At 42.1% G+C, this 19475-nt stretch overlaps 1 protein-coding gene across 1 annotated transcript in view; it reads right to left on the bottom strand.

The window, feature by feature from the left end:
- The window catches only part of dnah3 (dynein axonemal heavy chain 3), a 336640-nt gene that overhangs the window by 298608 nt on the left and 18557 nt on the right, over window positions 1-19475 (bottom strand). Inside the window, exon 2 of the mRNA XM_086000753.1 lies at window positions 999-1221. Coding sequence (XP_085856879.1) covers window positions 999-1221 — 223 coding nt within the window. The remainder of the gene's footprint in view (window positions 1-998; window positions 1222-19475) is intronic.

Here is a 19475-nt window from a genome sequence, read left to right as displayed (position 1 = left end):
TGATCAGGGATTTTGGAGGGAGCGGGAGGTTGGGGATTGGGGGGGCAGCATGGTCCGGCAATGGGGGGGGGGGGGGGGGGGGGAGAAAGAGAGTTTCGGCCAGAGATCCAGAGGGGGTTGGAGGATTGGCAGGGGATCAGGGAGATCGGGGGGGGGTGGGGAAGAGGTTGGCCGGGATCGGCGATCAGCATGGGCTAGGTTGGGGATTGCGGGGCGGGGGCTTCAAGGATTGCAGGGAGCATCGGCTGGGGGGGTGGGGGGTGTTCTAGAGAGGATCGGGGCCAGCCACTGGAGGATTGTGGCTGGCCTCAGCATCATCGATGGTGTGGGGGGGGGGGTGTGGGAGGAGAACAGGAGACCTCATGGTGGGGATCAGAGGCCTGGGGGGGGGGGGGGGAGGGTCTCTGATCACGGGGGGTGAGTTAAGTAGGGGCCCTGGATCTGGGAGGTTGGTATAAAGCCACTTACCTCCTGGATACAACAGTCCCTGCCTCTGTTTAACTGCTAGATTTCACGAATTGTGTGAAACCCGTCCACAGGCAGTTAAATTCAAAATGGAGGTGTTAAAAGAGGCTCATTACAATGTTTAAAATAAGACACCGCTCCCTGGGAGCGGGTTGGTTGCCCATCCGTTAAAACCAGAAGTGGGCGGGTTGGAGGCAGGATCAGGTCAGAATTCCCGTTTTTTACAATTTAACTGCCCCCACGTTCCAAACCCACCCGTTTTGTTAGGGGAAAATTCCAGCCATTATATATTTTTTTAAATGCCTGTATTGTGCCTTTAAAAAATATATTTTCCGTGATCAAACACTGACACAATTATGACAAGTTGCATAAAAACATACCATTTTGCCACAAAAACATCCCTTTGCCCTTTTACATGACTCTGCTATGACAAGAATGATGAATGGCTGTTTTCACACCCCAGGGATAAAGAAAATCTGTCTACAAATCTAGCATTTTGGTATTATTTCTCACTCCCTTCATTGAAAAGATACGAGAATAATATTTCAGTGCGCAGGCTGGCATTACTGTAGTCAGCTTTTGAGCTTGGAACGCCTTCTTCAAATCTTTTATTTTCAGGTTGCTTGCTGTTGGTGTGTAGTTATTGCCTATTGATTCACTTGGACTTCTATAGTAGCGTTGCTCTTTGAATGGAATTGCCAAAGGCCATGATGTGCCTTGCATAATGGGAGGATAACGGCTATGATGCAATACAGTCTGAAAAGCAAATAGATTATAGATTACAGAACCTTCAATAAAACTGCATGTCATCAACATGTTCAAATACACCTACAAAAAAAATGAACTAGGCACTGATTTGCTATTATACTGTACGAGATTTTGTGCCAATATGCAAGTATATTCAGAAAAGAATCACGCCTATCCAGTTACTATTAAAAAATAACAACCAGTGATTACATAAAGATCCTCCAGGTTTCGATCAGACTATAAAGATGGGATTCAGGATCTTTTATAATAAACTCCAAATCATATTGAACTTTTACCAATTTGACAAGATCCACTAGGATCCTATCCCTATGCAACAACTTCTGAATCCTTCAGAATTCTTAAACACGGCTAAATGACAGTTTGGCTGAGTTTTCTATCTGTCATTAGTCAACATGTATCAGGTGAATGACGAATCACCTATGTGCCAGACATCAAAAAGGTCATTTTCATTAACTTTTATTGCAGGCATTGTTGACTGACAAAGGGGAAAAAGACCAACATTAGTGCTAAGACTGCAAGATAAAAATCTAATTTCCAGCAGTGGCGAGATCATTTCTCATTACCGATTGCAGTAGTAGTTAGTGTCTGTTACATAGTTTAAGATATGATGGGCCGGAATTTGCCGTTATGACCCCTTTGAAACTAACCACAGGATGTAGCGCATTCGCATCTAAACACGGAAATCCTGAAATTATGGTCAGTCATTCACTGCTCTGACACTGACTGCACCGTGCCACCCCCCACCACTTTCATTGATTACACAGATTGCCTGCTAGGGCGGGCTTAGCCGGCATTCAGTGTAATCAGTGAAACTGATGAAAACTTGGGCTTTTTCGCGGTAATATCGCTGTTAAATACCCCATTAAATGTTAAACCTTGTTGGATTAGGTATAACTGGGGGTTTAACAACATATTAGCTGCTATGGTCCTGAAAAACTAAATTTAATTTTGTGGATTGTCATATTTCTCCATTATGATATAAAAGTTACAATTTTTAAGAAACTTTTTTGCAAAAATTATTTTTTTGTTCCTGATATTTCAGGTTCCACCTTACCCCCACGTGAGAGCCCCAACCTTTGTTTTGCGCTCTACAACATTTTTTTAAAAGTCTGGATAAAAGCAGCTTCTCATTTCCTGGTTCCCTATCTGTGAGAATGCTGCAATGTGATTGGCTGCTTAGACAGCTTGTTGACGTCACAGCAGATCACATATGGGAATTCCCACTTTAGAGCCCTGCAATCAATTACGCATCAAAAAAGGCAAACTTCTCGCCACAGAGTTCGCAAGAGCTCTGTGGGCAGCTTTTTTCAGGGCCAGTGGCAAAAGCCTTTGCTTCGCCACTGACCGCAAATTCCGAGCCATTAAACTTCATTCTAATGGAATGTGGGAAAAGAGGTGGTCATCACTTTGAGGTCAACCAATTTTGTATGTCAGGACTCAGCCAAAACTGACTCCAAATAATTTACTCACTTTAACTTTCAAATTCTCAATCATGATTGCATTATGGTTGTTGCGAATCGAACGTGAACGGCAGCACGCCATTGATGTACGTCATCATGGTTGCACTGTGCCAAGTTGGCCAAATATGGACATCAAACTCTCCCCTTACCCCCGCAATCACTTGACCATAGCTCCGCCGCTGATGGATAGCTTCCAAACAGCATTAAAGGCTGCCTCTGTTCTCAGTCAAAATGGTGTGTGGCACAAGGAGATCAAGAAGGAACAGTGGAGAGAATCTTAAGAATATTTGCACCCTCAAAAATTATAATAAAATGGAATTAATTGCACATTGAAATGTTGCACTGCCAGAAAACTAGGCGTTACACTCGGCGAAATAGGGATTATTAGTTTCTTGCAAATAAACACACTGGGGGAAAAATTCAGTTGGTTAGCGACTCCCATTAGCGCCAGTGGGGCGCTGATGCAGTAGTGCCGAGGCGAGGCGAATCCAGCGCCGCACTGCAAATCCGGTCCCCGAGTTGCACCGCCAGTACGAGGTACCGCCGGGGACTTCAACACCAGGCAGATCGTGACATCAGTGAGGGGCACCCAATCTGCAAATTTGATTTTCGCCACCTACCTTAGCGCCTCGACCAGACAGTGACAGGGAGAGGAGGCGTCAAGCAGGCGGAAGCTGGCTTCAAGGACATTATTTAAAGGGATCATGAGTAATGAGTTCCAGCTGTCAGGTTAGTGGAATTTCAGTGCTTTCTTGTCAGTTTGACATTGTGCAACAGTTTAATTCAGTAATTTAAAGGTTCTTTTGTATACATGTATTCTTAAAAAATATCAAAGTGCTACACTTGGCTTACATCAATAGGGGCTGTACTGGCAGTCTACCCATCCCTCCAGAATCTATGGCGGAGGGAGCGTAGGCAACGAGAAAGACTGGAACATGTGGCCAGAGGGAGGAGGAGGGCCATCAGGGCTCTCAACAGGAGGCCTTACCCTCTGAGGGTATTCCGAGAGCACTTCTCCTACCTCCAATTAAGCGAGGAGCAGTGTATTAGATGGTTCCGCCTCACCAAGGTGGTGGTCACAGAACTCTGCCACCTCCAAACAGACCTCCGGCCTCACACCGGGATGACTTAAACCCCAGATCCCTTTTGCTCACCACATGTCCATCATACCATTCCTGTGTCATGCCATATCACAGCGTCCTCCTGGGCGCAAAGGTGAAATGAGGGAGACCACAAAATATTGCAAACTCCATTAATAAATTTATGCATACACATATCATAATCATTCTAATAACTAATGACCCTTGTGCCTCCCATAGTTGAATAGCTGTCATTGTGTGCAAGGCATGAGATGTCGGTGTGAGTGTTGGTAGGTAGAGATTGTTGGTGGGTGAGTGCTGGGGTACTAGGGGTGTGGTGTTTTGGGCAGTATGTGAAGCTTGTGGTATGTAGCATTTGTTGAAGCATTCAATCACCTTGACCACCCGACTGAGGTGGACCTGCCATGAGCACACCTGCTTCAGTCCTCCGCCTCCTTCTCCTTGTTGAGGCAGCTGCACAGCCAGCAATGCTGAGAATGAGGTGCTGCAGTATCAATGAACCTCCCCTTTAAGTACTGGGAAAAGCCTGTGGCAATAATGAGTTGAGATTAGACTGCGCCCGATGTTGGTCCACCCTTTGAGTGCAATGCCACTGAGCTAGGCCTTTAAGACTGGATTTAGAGCCCCAATCATTTCTTTGAGCAGAGAATGAATTTTGCGTGCTGTCTAAAGCATTAGTTCCTGGCGCTAATTCTCCAGCTTTTCTAACTTTATTGCCCATTCCTGGGCTAAAATGAATTTCCACCCCAATGTATTTCAAACCACAGGCCATATATACAGAAAAACAGCAGCTTTGTGTTGGTACGTGGGGGTTTCAGCCAGGTTTTTCTCACTAAAGATGACATTTGAAAAGGAAACTGACTCCTTAATTGCACTTTTAGAAGGAGAAACAATCAATTCAGAGTTAAAAAATAAAATGAAGTGACTGCTCTCTCATGAGAAATCCAAGTCAAAGCAGTTTGCCCGCTAGACCTTCACAGTAATGATATTAGCCCATTCAATGCTGACACCATCTATAGCACATCAGTTTTCTGAAACAGGATTTCTGCAGAAAAATTTAATTTTCTAATCCCAAATGTGACAAAACAGATTAAAGACATGAAAGAATTCTAGAACATTTCTAATTTGTCCTATTCTAGGAATGGTCTAGGAACTTATTAAATGTCTAAGGCTGTAAAATTCGACACCTTAGCGCCGGCAGTTAAGGCCAGTTTCGGAAAAAAATGGCAGCCGCATCACTCCACCCACTTCCAGCACAGCTCGCATTGGTTGCCATCTTGGTGAGGATGATAGATATTGCACATATGCAAAGGAAACAAAGGTTAAAAAAAATCATTAAATCACTATTGACCTTTCAGACAACTGCCTCCATTCGTTTAACCATTTCCTGTGTAAATGTTTGAGTTGCACCAGTGCCACTCCTAAAAAGGTACAAATAAAAATCAGGCAGACGATTATGCAGTCTCAACACAGTGCCAGAAAGGCAGGATTACAGCACACATTATGCTAGCCCAAATGGCCTAGCACAATTTTGCAAGGTTTGCTCTTTATTATAATTTATAAGTGCTCCCTGCACACACTGGCCCAGCCACAGAGAATGCGCTTCATGAGTGGGCGGGATAACCAGCGAGCCATCAGCTAGTAAAGGGCTGCTGCAAACTTTTAAAGAAGAACTGCATTGAAAACCTGGAAAACAGGATTTAAGTAATAGAATAGAGGGCAGAAGGGAAAGGAGTAGGAATTAGGGTTGCAAAGAGGTGGAAAGTTTCCGGTAAATTTCCGGAAATTTTCCACGGGAAGTTTAGCTTGGGAATTTTGGGAATTTTGCCCAAAAAAGCACATGCTAGCATAATATTGTTCTTTTTGTATTTCTTTCTTTTTTTTTTCCCCACAGGTCCTCTCTTAAAATTACTAACAGAGATGGAATCTTAATTATTAAGGAATTTCTTAATCAATATATGTTTATCTTCTTACTTAGCTTGTTTTAATAATTACAAGTTTTGTGTGTGACTGTGAACAAATGTGTCCTGATTGGTTGGATGAGTGGATGAGCGATTAGCTCCCTCTATTTGTAATATTTGCATATCGAATTGTGATTGGCCTGCAGGCATCTGTAAGACTCCTATAGTTTTTTTTAAGATCCAGGTTAGGGGTCCTGAGGGAAGTCATTTTGTTTTCTGCTGATGTTGTGATGATGCAGTAAGTAAATCAGACTTTATACCAAATAAACCAGTTACTTGTTGAACTCTGTTGTCCTTCAATTTAAAATATACAAAATAATACACTATTGGTGATGTAGCGTCGTGTGTGTACAGGTCATGCTTCCATCACATGGAGCATCAGCAAAAATGTACTCACCCTGTTGCAATCGTGCTGATCGACCGCAGTTCGACACCGAGATGAATGCCCTTTATTTCTCTGCATAGAACAATGCCACGTTTACCGTCGGATGTGTGGAAGCATTTTACCCCAGACATTAAAGATGGAAAGACTGTGTACATGTGCAAACACTGTAGAAAGCCATGTGTAAAGAATGCCACAAAGATGCAGCAGCATTTATCCAACAATCTTGGATCACAAAAGGTCTTTGCAGTAGTTACTGACAATGCTGCGAATATGAAGGCTGCTTGGGCTCAAGTGGAGGAGGCCTACCCTCATATTACGTCTATTGGGTGCGCAGCTCATGGGCTTAACCTGCTCCTCAAGGACATCATGGGTTTGAGAACCATGGAAGCACTGTACAAGAGAGCCAAGCAAGTTGTTAAGTATGTCAGGGGAAAACAGGTAGTTGCAGCAACCTACAACTCCAAGCAAATGACAAAGAACAAGAACACCACACTGAAGCTGCCCAACAACACTAGATGGGGTGGTGTTGTCATAATGTACAACAGCCTTCTGGAGGGTAAGGAGTCGCTGCAAGAAATGGCAATATCCCAGTCTGGGGATATGGAAACCACCATCAAGAAAATACTGCTGGATGATGTGTTTTGGGAGAGAGTGGTTAGCAGCCTTAAACTACTCTCACCAGTAGCATCTGCAATTGCTCAGATTGAAGGAGATGACGCTGTCTTGTCAGATGTTCTCAGGCTTTTTACTGATTTAAAAGAACAAATCAGCATTGCCCTACCCACATCCCTGCTGCTCAAAGCAGAGGAGAAGGCAATTGTTCAATTCATACAGACGCGTCAAGAATTTTGTGTCAAGCCGATTCATGCTGGACCCTAAGCATGTTGGGAGACCAATACTTTCTGGAGAACAGATCAACAGCACTTACAGTGTGATTTCTACCCTCTCGCACCATCTCAATCTGGATGTGGGCAAAGTTCTGGGAAGTCTGGCAAAGTTCTCTACCAAGCAAGGTCTTTGGAATGGGGATGGGATATGGGAATCATGCAAGCATATCAGTGCACATACCTGGTGGAAGGGACTTTGTGCATCTGAGGCCCTGTCACCTATTGCATCGGTGATACTCCAAATCCCACCTTCATCAGCGGCCTCTGAACGAAACTGGTCACTTTTTGGGAATACGCATACAAAGGTGCGCAACAGGCTGACTAACAAGAGAGTGGAGAAACTGGTGGCTATCCGGGCGAACCTACAACTTATTGAGCCAGATACAGAAGTGTCTACCACACAGCTAGACACTGACACAGAGGAGGAAATGGACACATCAGAGCCAGAGTCAGAGAATCAGGAGGAGCAATGAGGAGTAGAAGACTCAGAAGACTCGTGAGTAGAAGACTCAAAGAGACAAAATAAGGACAAATTACAGGCTAAATAAGCTGACGCTCTTTTTATTTTATTTTAGATGGGTCTTTTTTGTGGGGGTTCAATAAAGTTCAAAATTATAACCTAAATAAAGTTTTGAAAGCCTGTTTTTATTTGTATGGAACAGTATGTCTATTTTGACGACAAAGATAATATAAGGGTCAGAGACAAAAACCATCAGTGTGCAAAAAAACTCAAAATTCCCATAAATTCCCTAAATTCCCATAAGTTCCCAAAAATTCCCATGGAAAGTTTCCTCTTTTAAAAATTCCCAGAATTTTGCAACCCTAGTAGGAATGCCATATTTTCTGCATGTTGCTCTCAGGGTTTTGTTTCAGTAGGTGCTGCGAAGGGAGACTGTCCCCTTTGGAGCAGAGAGAAACCCTCCTATTAGAAATACCTTGGTGGAGGTGAACATGAATGTGTGCAGTTCCCACAGTCATAGAATTTGAGAGAAAATGTGGGAAAAAAAACCACTCAGGAAGATTACCATGGTAAGAGTACTGAGAATTTGCCTCATGTAAGTATATGGCCACAGGTTGCATGCCACGTTGATTTTTCACTCAATCTGATGCAGCTTCACTGAAACACCAGGCAAACTTTCTTTCTTTCACACATGCACATGCCTGCCTATTCTGCCGGAAAGGCTGACTGTGTTGATGACACTGAAATATGCTTCTAATGTCACGCGCGAGTCTTGCAAGTTGGGACCACTAATCATGCAGCACAAAAGCTAATCGTATACTGAATGCTCATAGGTTCAAACAGGACAGGTCAGGTACTTGACTGACACATTCTTCTCTTAGAAACAGTAGACCACTCGAGCTAGCTCCACCATTAAATGAAATCATGGCTGATCTGTATCCTAACTCCATCCACCCACCTTGGTTCCGTATCCCTCAATATCCTTAGTTTGCAAAAATCTATCAATCTCAGAATAAAAGTTACTAATTAAGCTAGCATCTACTGCTTTTTGCGTGAGAAAGTTCCACACTTCTACCATCCTTTGTGTGAAGAAGTGTTTCCTAACTTCTCTCTTGAATGGCCTGGTTCTGATTTTAAGGTTTTGTCCCCTTGTCCTAGACTACTCCTCTTCCAAATGTCTTTCTGCATACAGCAGGTAGGAACAGCATCAAACTGGAGAGGGCCCTTCTAACTATCATCCATTGATACACCATGAAGAGATTATCCTTCTGTAGAGGGAGTGGAGGAGGAAGAGTCAGAGGCTTCCCGCAAGGTCACAGCTAGGACCATTCTTTGCTTATTATTCTTTTGCCCTCAACTAACTTATGAAGAAAGGTTGAGCAGGTTGGGCCTATACTCATTGGAGTTTAGAAGAATGAGAGGTAATCTTATTGAAACATATAAGATACTGAGGGGGCTCAACAAGGTAGGTACAGAGAAGATGTTTCCTCTCGCAGGGGAATCTAGAACTAGGGGGCATAGTTTCAGAATAAGGGGTCGCCCTTTTAAAACTGAGATGAGGAGGAATTTCTGCTCAGAGGGTTGTAAATCTGTAGAGGGAGTGGAGGAGGAAGAGTTAGAGGCCTCCCGCAGTTGTGGAGGCTGGATCATTGAGTATATTTAAGGTGGAGATAGACAGATTTTTGAACAATAAGGGAGTGATGGGTTATGGGGAGCGGGCAGGGAAATGGAGCTGAGCCAAGATCAGATCAGCCATGATCTCATTAAATGGTAGAGCAGGCTCGAGGGGCCAAATGGCCGACTTACCTGCTCCTATTTCTGATGTTCTTAACTCACTCATTCATATACAAGCATACACTGCACTACAGCAGGCCAGCACACAATGGTCCAGATTTTGCTCTCAGCAGCGAAGGAACAGCGCTCACTGTTCACCTCGCTGACAGCTGCCCACAAACTTTTCACGAGCTTGTCAGCAGAGATTTCCACTAATCCGGCATCTGTTTCAGCACGGCGCCCTCTGCAGGGGATCTGTGATCTCTGTGAACATGAAAAGCAACAGCGAAGCTCTTCAACCAATCAGATTGAAGAATCCTCACTGAGACATGCAGAGTCAAAACCAAGGTGTGTAAAGCAGGAAATATAAATTAGATTTAAATGATGTACAGAAAGCGAAATAAAGATTGGTGAAATACAGATGGGATTAAGAGAACCAGATAAGAGACAGACAGAATTTTTTTTTTTTAAATATATATATTTTTTAAAATCTCCAACACTAATTTTCTTTTGAGGGAATGAGACTCCACACTTGTAAAATTAATTTTTCAAGTCAGAGAGGTTGTTCAGCAGTAACTCTCACTTATTATGCAATTAAAACCCACTTACTCCTGAATGTACCAGCCCTAATTTTTCAGCCATTTTTAGTGCAGAACTAGTGGGCAAGTACAGCAAGTGCACGCTGTTGCAGTCATTTCAATGCAGGGTCTATCGGCGATGACGGCAACAGCACACCCTGTGGAGAAACTGGGTATCTCGGACAGCAACTTCTGGATTTCCGCGTTTAACTCCAGAAGTTGCCGTCAGATTTTCTCCATAAGAACGCTGCGCGCTGATAGCTTCACTGTTATTCTCAGCACAAATTTTGGGCCAATATCTTGCCATGTAAGCTCTTATTGAAGGGGTGTCTAATTGCCAGCACTCTAACATATGTTTCTCATCTGTTCAAATAGGGGCTTATTAGGAGAAGAACCCAGAGGGCAAAATCCACCACTTTCCCAGCACCTCACAGCAACCTGCATGACTCACTCCAACAGTAACAACCATCAGCACAGATATATCTACTTCAAGGGGTTCAGTTTGTTGTGGGTCAACACTAGTGAATCACTGAGCACGGGTGAGGAAGAGGAGAAAGTGAGGGAATGGGAACTTGCTGACTGAAAGGCCCACTTAAGTTCTCAGTCAGCTGTGGAGGCCAGGGAATGGAATCTTACAGAGCTGGAAATAAATTAAAAGATTGTGCTAAGCACATAAAATCTATCAGTGACTGTGAGGAGTCAACTACCCACGTCTGTGCATTGATGCAAGACCACATACTGGAACTGCAATTAAACATGGAGCATGCAACAAACCCAGGGTTATCTACAGCAGAGCTCCCATTGCTAGAATTCCTAAGTCACTTGCAATTTCTCTTGTGAATGCACTAGCTGGAGCAGAGACTTTGGGCTTCAGTGTAGAGGATTCTCTTGTGCCCAGATTCAATGTATTGAGGGATCAGATGAAGAGAACCTTGAGGTATGGCTTCATGGACTGCACTGCTGCTCAGCAGTCAGCCCCCCTGCAAACCACATGTCTTGCTGAGCAAGTGTTCAGCAGCAGGGAAGCGGCAGGAGATGACATAGATGAGAAACTGTCTTGCACGGCAACACCATATCCATCCCACCCAGCTATCCCACTCAAATTACACCAGATATGCCATATATAGTGCAGCACCAAGCAGCCGCCACAGCATCAGATGTGGCGTCAGCAGTCTAGAGCCATCGCATAACCCAGCCCATGGAGGTATAGACACAGACTGGCACCTAGCAGCAAGCTCCTTCCACTGAGGAAACACTTAGAAGTAGAAGTAGAACAGGTTCTAGTAGATGTGCACTGTTATGAAAGGCAAGAACTGAGCCCCCACTCAAACAATGAATAAATCGTTTGGTAGTTTAGTCTTCTGAAATGACAAGGAGGGGGCATAGTGGAAATTCTATGCGTAATCCAAAACAGAAACAGCTTTATTCTTCACCCAAGGCACGCTATGCTATATTATTTTGCACACAACTTGTAACATAGGGTAAAATCCCCAAACCAGCAACTAAATGCAAGGGAAAAGCTACAGAAAAAATAAATCTAAAAACCAGAACTCCAATAATTTCAGTAGCAAACACTGCAAATCATCTTTGAAAGCACAAGCTGTAGAATTGAAGAATATGTCCTCCTAACTACTGGACCCAATATGTACATTCTCGGTGAAAAATACAAGATATGCTGGCACCAGGTGATTAAATTGTGATTGTGGAGTTTAATGAGGCTATTGCATATTACAGTAATGAAATATTTTCCAACGCAGGTAAATCACAAGGAGAAGGAAACAGATGAGAAACAGGACTAAGGCCCATTCGTCTGTGCGATCAATTAGAGCAGTCTGCAGATGTACTCTCAGATTTCTTTACAAGTAATACCATGCGCGCTGTAGTAGCAGTGATGCTCCAGGTGGTTTGATCCTGTTCCCTGGCTTTTAAAAACAGCGCAACGTAACACACAACAGGGTTGCAAAAATTAAAAGCACATCAAATGTTATAAATTCTGACTTGTTCTCATGCAATAATTACTTTTATATTGAATGTGTGGCTAACAACATTTAATAGTCGTTTCCTCTCTATGAGATAATAACCCTGGCCAAACTACTTTCTCGTGTGCCACTTGCAACCTATGCTCTGACTCTCAGCAGCAGTGAGCACTAGCTGTGCCCATAGCAACTTGCAATTATTAAATGTGACCTAGCTATCTGCATCATTAGTACTGCAAATCAACCACATTGGTGCTATATAGTGGACGCTGTGTAACAATCAATTACCATGGACGCTAGCTGTTCGTGACCTTCAGCATCCAGTCATGCCATGGCAACCTCAGAACACTTTTACAGTACAGTATTCCATGCTACGCAAGAAAAAAAGAAACATCACATAAAATTCTAACCCTTAAAATTATTTTAAATGATATGAAACTGGGATACCTTGTATTAATGTAATCCTGCATAGGAAATCATTCAAAAGGATTATTCCATAAACAAAGGATACTGACATTAATGACCTGTGCATAACTAACACAGTGCAACAAATTCGGAAACATGGAGGCAATTTTAACTTAACCTGCCCGTCAGGAAATTGACGGGATCAGGTGGAATGCCGGTTTTACACTCCATTGAAGTCAATGGAGAATAATATTGGGCAGGCTATTAAACCAGCGTTCCACACGATCCTGTCCGATTCCCGCCAGGAGAGTTAGGTTAAAATTGACACCATAGTATAACTGCAGTCTATCTGACCAATACACACTCCAATGTACCTATCTCTGAACACTTCTAGTATAACTAAATCTCACTTGTAGAGATAAATCTCAAAGGAGATATTTAGTTCACTGAATATTCTTCATACTGATTTGAAAACTTGGATCATAACCATTTTCTTTTGTCCAAATGTATTCTGAATTAATTTTATAATATGATTGTTTGGAGATCTGAAAAGATTGAACCATGAATGGTATGAAAAAGTTCAAACACAGGAACAAAATAAACCTATATTGTGTTATCCAAATAATATACCTATAGACACTAACTGGTCAATAACCACTTTAAAATTGTAACATTTCTTTTGTGAGTTTTTGAGACCTACATTGGAATTTACAAAAGTACTTTAATAAGCAATTTATATTTGACTGTGCTAAAGTCTCCATGAGCCTGAGAAAACAGACTTCACTGGAGGATTGAACTTTAAATTTATGAACCTCAACTAAAATTAAATGGTTTACTGGTGCATCAACGCACCTACTACGGGGAAATGCAATGCAAGTTTGTGTCGAAGATTCTACACGTGGAAAGATGGTGAAGTGGGCCAGGTCATCAGCGGAGATACTGAGAATGGAAGTAAAGATTTTGAAAGGCAAAATGTTTTCTACAAAATTTAGTGGTGATCACAGAAACTGGAAGTACTTGTGGTCAGGAAGGAGTTATCTAAAATATAAATGAAACATATGTCAAATCAAGTTACTCTTTATTGTTCTCATCAGCTAGCTCACAGCAGCAGCATAACAAAAAAACTTTACAGAAAAGCTGTTTACTTATTTTGTGTTCCTCTGTTCTAAAGACTCAAAGCAGTGAAGGTCTGTACAAATCCTCTTTTCATAAGCCATATGTATCTGGAGTCCTAGAAATCCAGCAATCAAAAGATATTCATATCCTCAAGCACAATAAAAAGCATTTGAAATGCTGGTGGATCACATTTCATTTACACGAAAACCTTTAGTATTCAAGTGCTTACCACCAATTCATAAGGTATCAGATTCCTTTTAAGAACAAATTAACTTTTCCAACAAATACATTTTTTAAGGAATTTTTGTTCTGCTGTTAACAATTGATTCCAAGCATGGTAGATCGTAACATATTACTCTTTAGCAAAAACCTACAATCACAAAATTATTCAGTAACAATCCTACCATTTTTTCTGAAAATTTAACTTTTGTTGATTGTTACCCAGGTGTCTCAATATTAAAACATATAGCGGCCATTGTTTTGCACTACAGCCACGATGGTCTTGGGTTATGATTATCACATCAGGAAATAGAAATGTTTCTGAAAAATAGGCCCCGATTTTAACTGCCCCCACCTGGCAGAAACCAGGCGGGGGCAGTTAAAATGAGACCAGTCACTTACCCCCCTCTGATCCCACAGCCATTTCGCTGTGTCCAGATCTTAACCTGCTTTTTTGAGCAGGCGAGCGGGACACCCGCAGGAAGGCAGCAGGGTCCATCTTTAAATATGTAGATCGGGTCCATGATGTCACCTGGATCCGATCTGCAATTTTAGTCGGAGGCCTGAGCGAGGAAGCAGTGACTACTTTCTCGTCAGGCCAGACCTGCTGGGAGCCAGATCGTGTGCCAGAAGAGGCCCAGCAGGTAAGAGTGAGAAATTTCATTTTAGGTTTCCTTGTGGGCCAGGAGGAGCAGGAGTGCTCCTCCAGGTCTCACAATGAAGCCTTGGGCCTCCCTTGCTTCTCCTCCCCTTTAAAATTGGGGCCATAAAACAAAAGATGCTGAAAATACACAGCAGGTCAGTCAGAATCTGTAAAGAGAAAAGACAAGTTAATGTTTCAGGCATAACCCTTCAGCAAAACAAGATGTTTCTTCTGGTTAATGCACATTTGCGCATTAGGAAACTTGCTTCTCAACTGGTATGGCAGCATGACACAGGTTCACATCAATGATTCCCAACAGTACAAGATCCAGCTCTTGACTGGTGCAGCGCATTGATCTGTTAGTTAGGGTTCAGACAAGTTCTTAGAGCAGAGCAGATGGAGCTTTATTCTGCATTGTACCTTGTGCTATACCAGAGAAAAGACTGCTGACACTGAATGCAGAAAGTGGAAATATTTTTAATTCTGCAGTGATGGCATCCCTCACTATAATCAGTACAAGATGTAACTGAAGTGGTTTAAAATAATCACAAAGAAATGAAAGAGGGGAATCATACAGTATAAAAAGTCCTTAAAAGTTTGCTGCACTAAGTCCCTAACCTAAATAGCAATTAATGATTTCATTAATTAAAATTATAATGTTCAAAGATTAAAATCTTGAACAAAGACATGTTTGTTCCCCTAGCTCCGATGACTTGGGCGAGCTCCGTGCGTACCAGGCAGCTAAGTGTTCTTGCTGCTTGGTGCTCTCGGCTCGTCAAGAAAAAAGCATTTCACTGACTAGATTACACTTCTTGTATTTAGTTATGTGACCAATAAAATTGAAATTGAAATTGAAATTGAATCACATTAGCTGCTTTTATATTGTTCTTTGGCCACTGACCCTTGATGTCTCGGTCTCTCACAGCCAGATGATGCTAAAACTGTCAGATAATACTTCACCTGGCAGCCAGAAAGATCAATTTTCCCTGGACCTTCACACATGCTGCAAGTTTAACCGTGCCCAATAAAAGCCTGCCCGACAATAGCATGACTGACCAGCTTGCCGGTGAGCTGTCCTTTGGTCCCTTTCACGCCCGCTGGTGCTTTCTGCCCATTTTGGGTGGTCAGCTAACCAGCAACATGTAGATGTGAACCCCCCCCCCCACCCCACAACCCCAGGCCAACAAGTGCAATTTCCATTCGTCCCACCCCCTCACAACTTGCTAGGGGTTAAAATTATCCCCATGTCTTTAAGAAGCAGCAATTATCAACTACATTTAATCATGGCACTCTAAAAAAGGCCGCCAGATAACAAGCAATTGTCAAGCTTTATCCAAGGCACCAGTTTCTAGTGAGTTACAATTTAAATTCAGTTACATTTTGCATCCGGTTGGTACATGTAAGAAAAATCATTTCTATGATAGATTTTTTTATAAGACTAAATGAAATACTTTTGATTAACATGATTCCTCTTATGTCAATGGATTGAATCACACGTCCCCATTGATGCATCAGTCTACTCACCTTTGAGTTAGAAGTTCCTATTTTATCCAGAATTACTTGTGTTACGCATACAGGTTTGCTGTAGATAATTTCTCAGGTTCTGTTTCATCTGTCACACCCATAAGCAATTGAAATACCTTACTTTTATGGGAGTTGACTCAAACTGCTTATATCTACTAGCACGATAGCGGGGCTGAGGAATGGAATAATGAAACTCCCTTCTGATTTGGACTAGATTTCAGTGCCTATACTTCTTGGATTTCTCCAAAGGCAGACCAAGTTAACACTAGATGAGGTGAAATTTGGTTAGGTTCATTTTTCATTCCATAGTAAGGAGAAACGTAGAGTAGTAGGTTATGACTAAAGCTGCATAGATCAATTGGTACAATGCATGTTCATATAATGATATAAAGTAAAGAACACTTAGTCCTATCATTTTCGGTGGGTCACCTTACTTAGCTTAAACGGAATAACTTCTCTGCACTGACCTACAGTCCTCTGGTAAAACAACTCTCATTTCACAGTTGTTTGCTGTCTGTCTAACTGCCTAGGCAACCCGGTTTCCAAAACTAGACAAGACTTTCTGGTCTTTTTGTTCAGATTTTTAAAAGTCTTTCTCACAGACCAACACAAAGGGTTCTCCAACATCATGGTACAAGGTGTCTTTCTGAAAACCAGGACAAGCTAATGAATCGCTTATTGTTTGGGCTCTGGAAAAAACAATTTCCTGTTTAGTGTATTAACCACCTTTTGTCTGGGTGCCTCTTTTTTAAAAACTTGTGAGAATACACATTGTTTTGAAGCCCCCAGCATTAAAAATAACTCTTTTCCAAATCCTTTCTCTGGAAAAATGATCAGAAAATTCAGTAATGTGGCAGGGGGGGGGAAAGAGTGAACAATGTGGAATGCCAGGAGGGTTGAATCACAAAATCAGCCTGCCTGAGGCACCACTATATCAGAGGTAGCACAAGCATTTTGATGCAGTTTTCATATATTCATGTTTAGATTACATTTTTAAAAATTAAGCATAAAACACTTTACCGCACAACACCCTTGCAAATTTTTGGAAACTACTTTCTGCAAATTGACCTTTATTGATCTTCACCTATGATAAAAGTTGTACCTGATATTTTAATTATATTTTTCTCACTATAAAATTATTTTACCTTATATAATTCTGAAGCTTCTCTACAGCGGTCAGGAGGCAGAGCTGGTAACCCAGGCAACCCTCTTGTATAACTACTGTGAAGTATAGGACCATCCTGTGACTAAAGTCAACAACAGAGGGTTATTTGCTTGTCAACAATTCAGTGTAACAGGAATTTTCACTAACAAGTCTACTCTAGTAAAATTGCATTTAGGAGTTAATGAAACAACATTTTTGATACAGTAGCTGATCTTTAGCGTCTTCGTTTTCTGTAGTTCTAAACGGATATACTTCAGTGCCCAAAGATGAAGGCATTGCAGTAAGGTATTTTATGAAACTTGCCGCTGAACATACAACTTTTCAGTTTTCCATTAACCTGTGTTAGGGAAATTGACAGGATTGAAGGCCGATAAATCCCAGGGCCTGATAATCTACATCCTAGGGTACTTAAGGAAGTGGCCCTAAAAACAGTAGATGCGTTGCTGATCATCTTCCAACATTCGATGGAATCTGGAACAGCACCCATGGATTGGAGGGTAGCTAATGTTACCCCACTATTCAAAAAAGGTGGTGGAGAGAAAACGGGGAATTACAGACCGGTAAGCCTGACATCGGTAGTGGGGAAAATGCTAGAGTCCATTATAAAAGATGTAATAGCAGAGCACTTGGAAAACAGTGACAGGATTGGACAAAGTCAACATGGATTTACAAAAAGTAAATCGTGCTTGACTAATCTACTGGAATTTTTTGAGGATGTAACTGATAAAATAGATAAGGAAGAACCAGTGGATGTGGTGTATTTGGACTTTCAAAAGGCTTTCGATAAGGTCCCGCATAAGAGATTAGCGTGTAAAGTTAAGGCACATGGGATTGGGGGCAAGGTATTGGCTTGGATAGAGAACTGGTTGGCAGACAGAAAGCAAAGAGTTAGAATAAATGGGTCTTTTTCCAAGTGGCAGGCAGTGACTAGTGGGGTACCGCAGGGATTGGTCCTTGGACCCCAGCTATTCACAATATATATTAATGATCTAGACAAGGGAACTAGATGTAATATCTCCAAATTTGCAGACGACACAAAGCTGGGTGGGCGTGTGTGCTGTGAGGAGGATGCCGAGAAACTCCAGGATGATTTGGACAGGTTGGGTGATTGGGCAGAAGCATGGCAGATGCAATATAACGTGGATAAATGCGAGGTTATCCACTTTGGTGTCAAAAACAGGAAGGCAGATTATTATCTGAATGGCTATCTGAATGGCAATAGATTGGGAGAAGGGGAAGTGCAACGAGACCTGGGTGTCCTCGTGCACCAGTTGCTGAAGGTAAGCATGCAGGTGCAGCAGGCGGTTAAGAAGGCAAATGGTATGTTGGCCTTCATAGCGAGAGGGTTTGAGTACAGGAACAAGGATGTCTTGCTGCAGTTGTACAGGGCCTTGGTGAGACTACATCTTGAGTATTGTGTGCAGTTTTTGTCACTTTATCTGAGGAAGGATGTTCTTGCCATGGAGGGAGTTCAGTGAAGATTCACCAGGCTGATACCTGGGATGGCACGAATGACGTATGAGGAGAGATTGGGTCGATTGGGCTTGTGCTCGCTGGAGTTTAGAAGAATGAGAGGGGATCTCATTGAAACTTATAAAATTCTGACAGGACTGGACAGACTAGATGCAGGAAGGATGTTCCCGATGGTCGGGGAGTCCAGAACCAGGGGTCACAGTCTAAAGATAAGGGGTAAGCCATTTAGGACAGAAATTAGGAGGAATTTCTTCACCCAGAGAGTGGTGAACCTGTGGAATTCTCTACCACAGAAGGCAGTAGAGGCCAATTCATTAAATATATTCAAGAAGGAGTTGGATATATTTCTTAAGGCTAAAGGGATCAAGGGATATGGGGAGAAAGCAGGGACAGGGTACTGAATTTGGATGATCAGCCATGATCGAATTGAATGGCGGAGCAGGCTCAAGGGGCCGAATGGCCTACTCCTGCTCCTATCTTCTATGTTTCTATGTATCAGTTTGATAATATATGGTATCCATGTTTCTTATAAACTTTAGTTTTTTTTTAAAAACTTGATTTGGTAGAAAATAAATAGACAAAGGGAGGAACTTGTAAATACCTTTCTCTCTGACTAAAGATACAGTCTTGTACTTTAGAAAAAGATTATATAATAAATCTAAATTTGTTTTATGCTTGCCTCCCAAGCAGGATCACCATCTTCTTGTTATTTTCAAGCCTAGGTGCAGAATCATGAAATTCTGTTGCTTAGCCTCGGGCCATTGCTCTCAATAAACACCAGAAGGTGCTGGAAGCTGAGGCTAAGTGACTACATATCATGTTTTCACACCCAAACCTCAAACACCAAGATGACAATTGCCCAATCAGCAGGTCTGCTACCTTCTGGTAAGTTCTACAACAAAAATAAGCTAATTAAAAATAAAATTTGTTTTGCAATATTCTAACCTCATTCCCAGTATGATTTTCAACATGCTGATTCCACTGGTGAGCTTGTGTCTATGATGCACACCTCAAACTCTACTGTTGAACATTTTGATGAGTTATCTATTTTTCCCTTGGATGCCTCCAAAACCTTTTGCAGTCTGGCACAGTACGCTTCAAAACAAGTTGCCATAAT

This window comes from Somniosus microcephalus, chromosome 11, assembly GCF_052327205.1.
Source record: "Somniosus microcephalus isolate GS21.2 chromosome 11, FLI_Smic_1.0, whole genome shotgun sequence".
Taxonomy (NCBI): Eukaryota; Metazoa; Chordata; class Chondrichthyes; order Squaliformes; family Somniosidae; genus Somniosus; species Somniosus microcephalus.
Note: the sequence above shows the minus strand (reverse complement) of the source record. Positions and strands in the feature narration are given on the sequence as shown.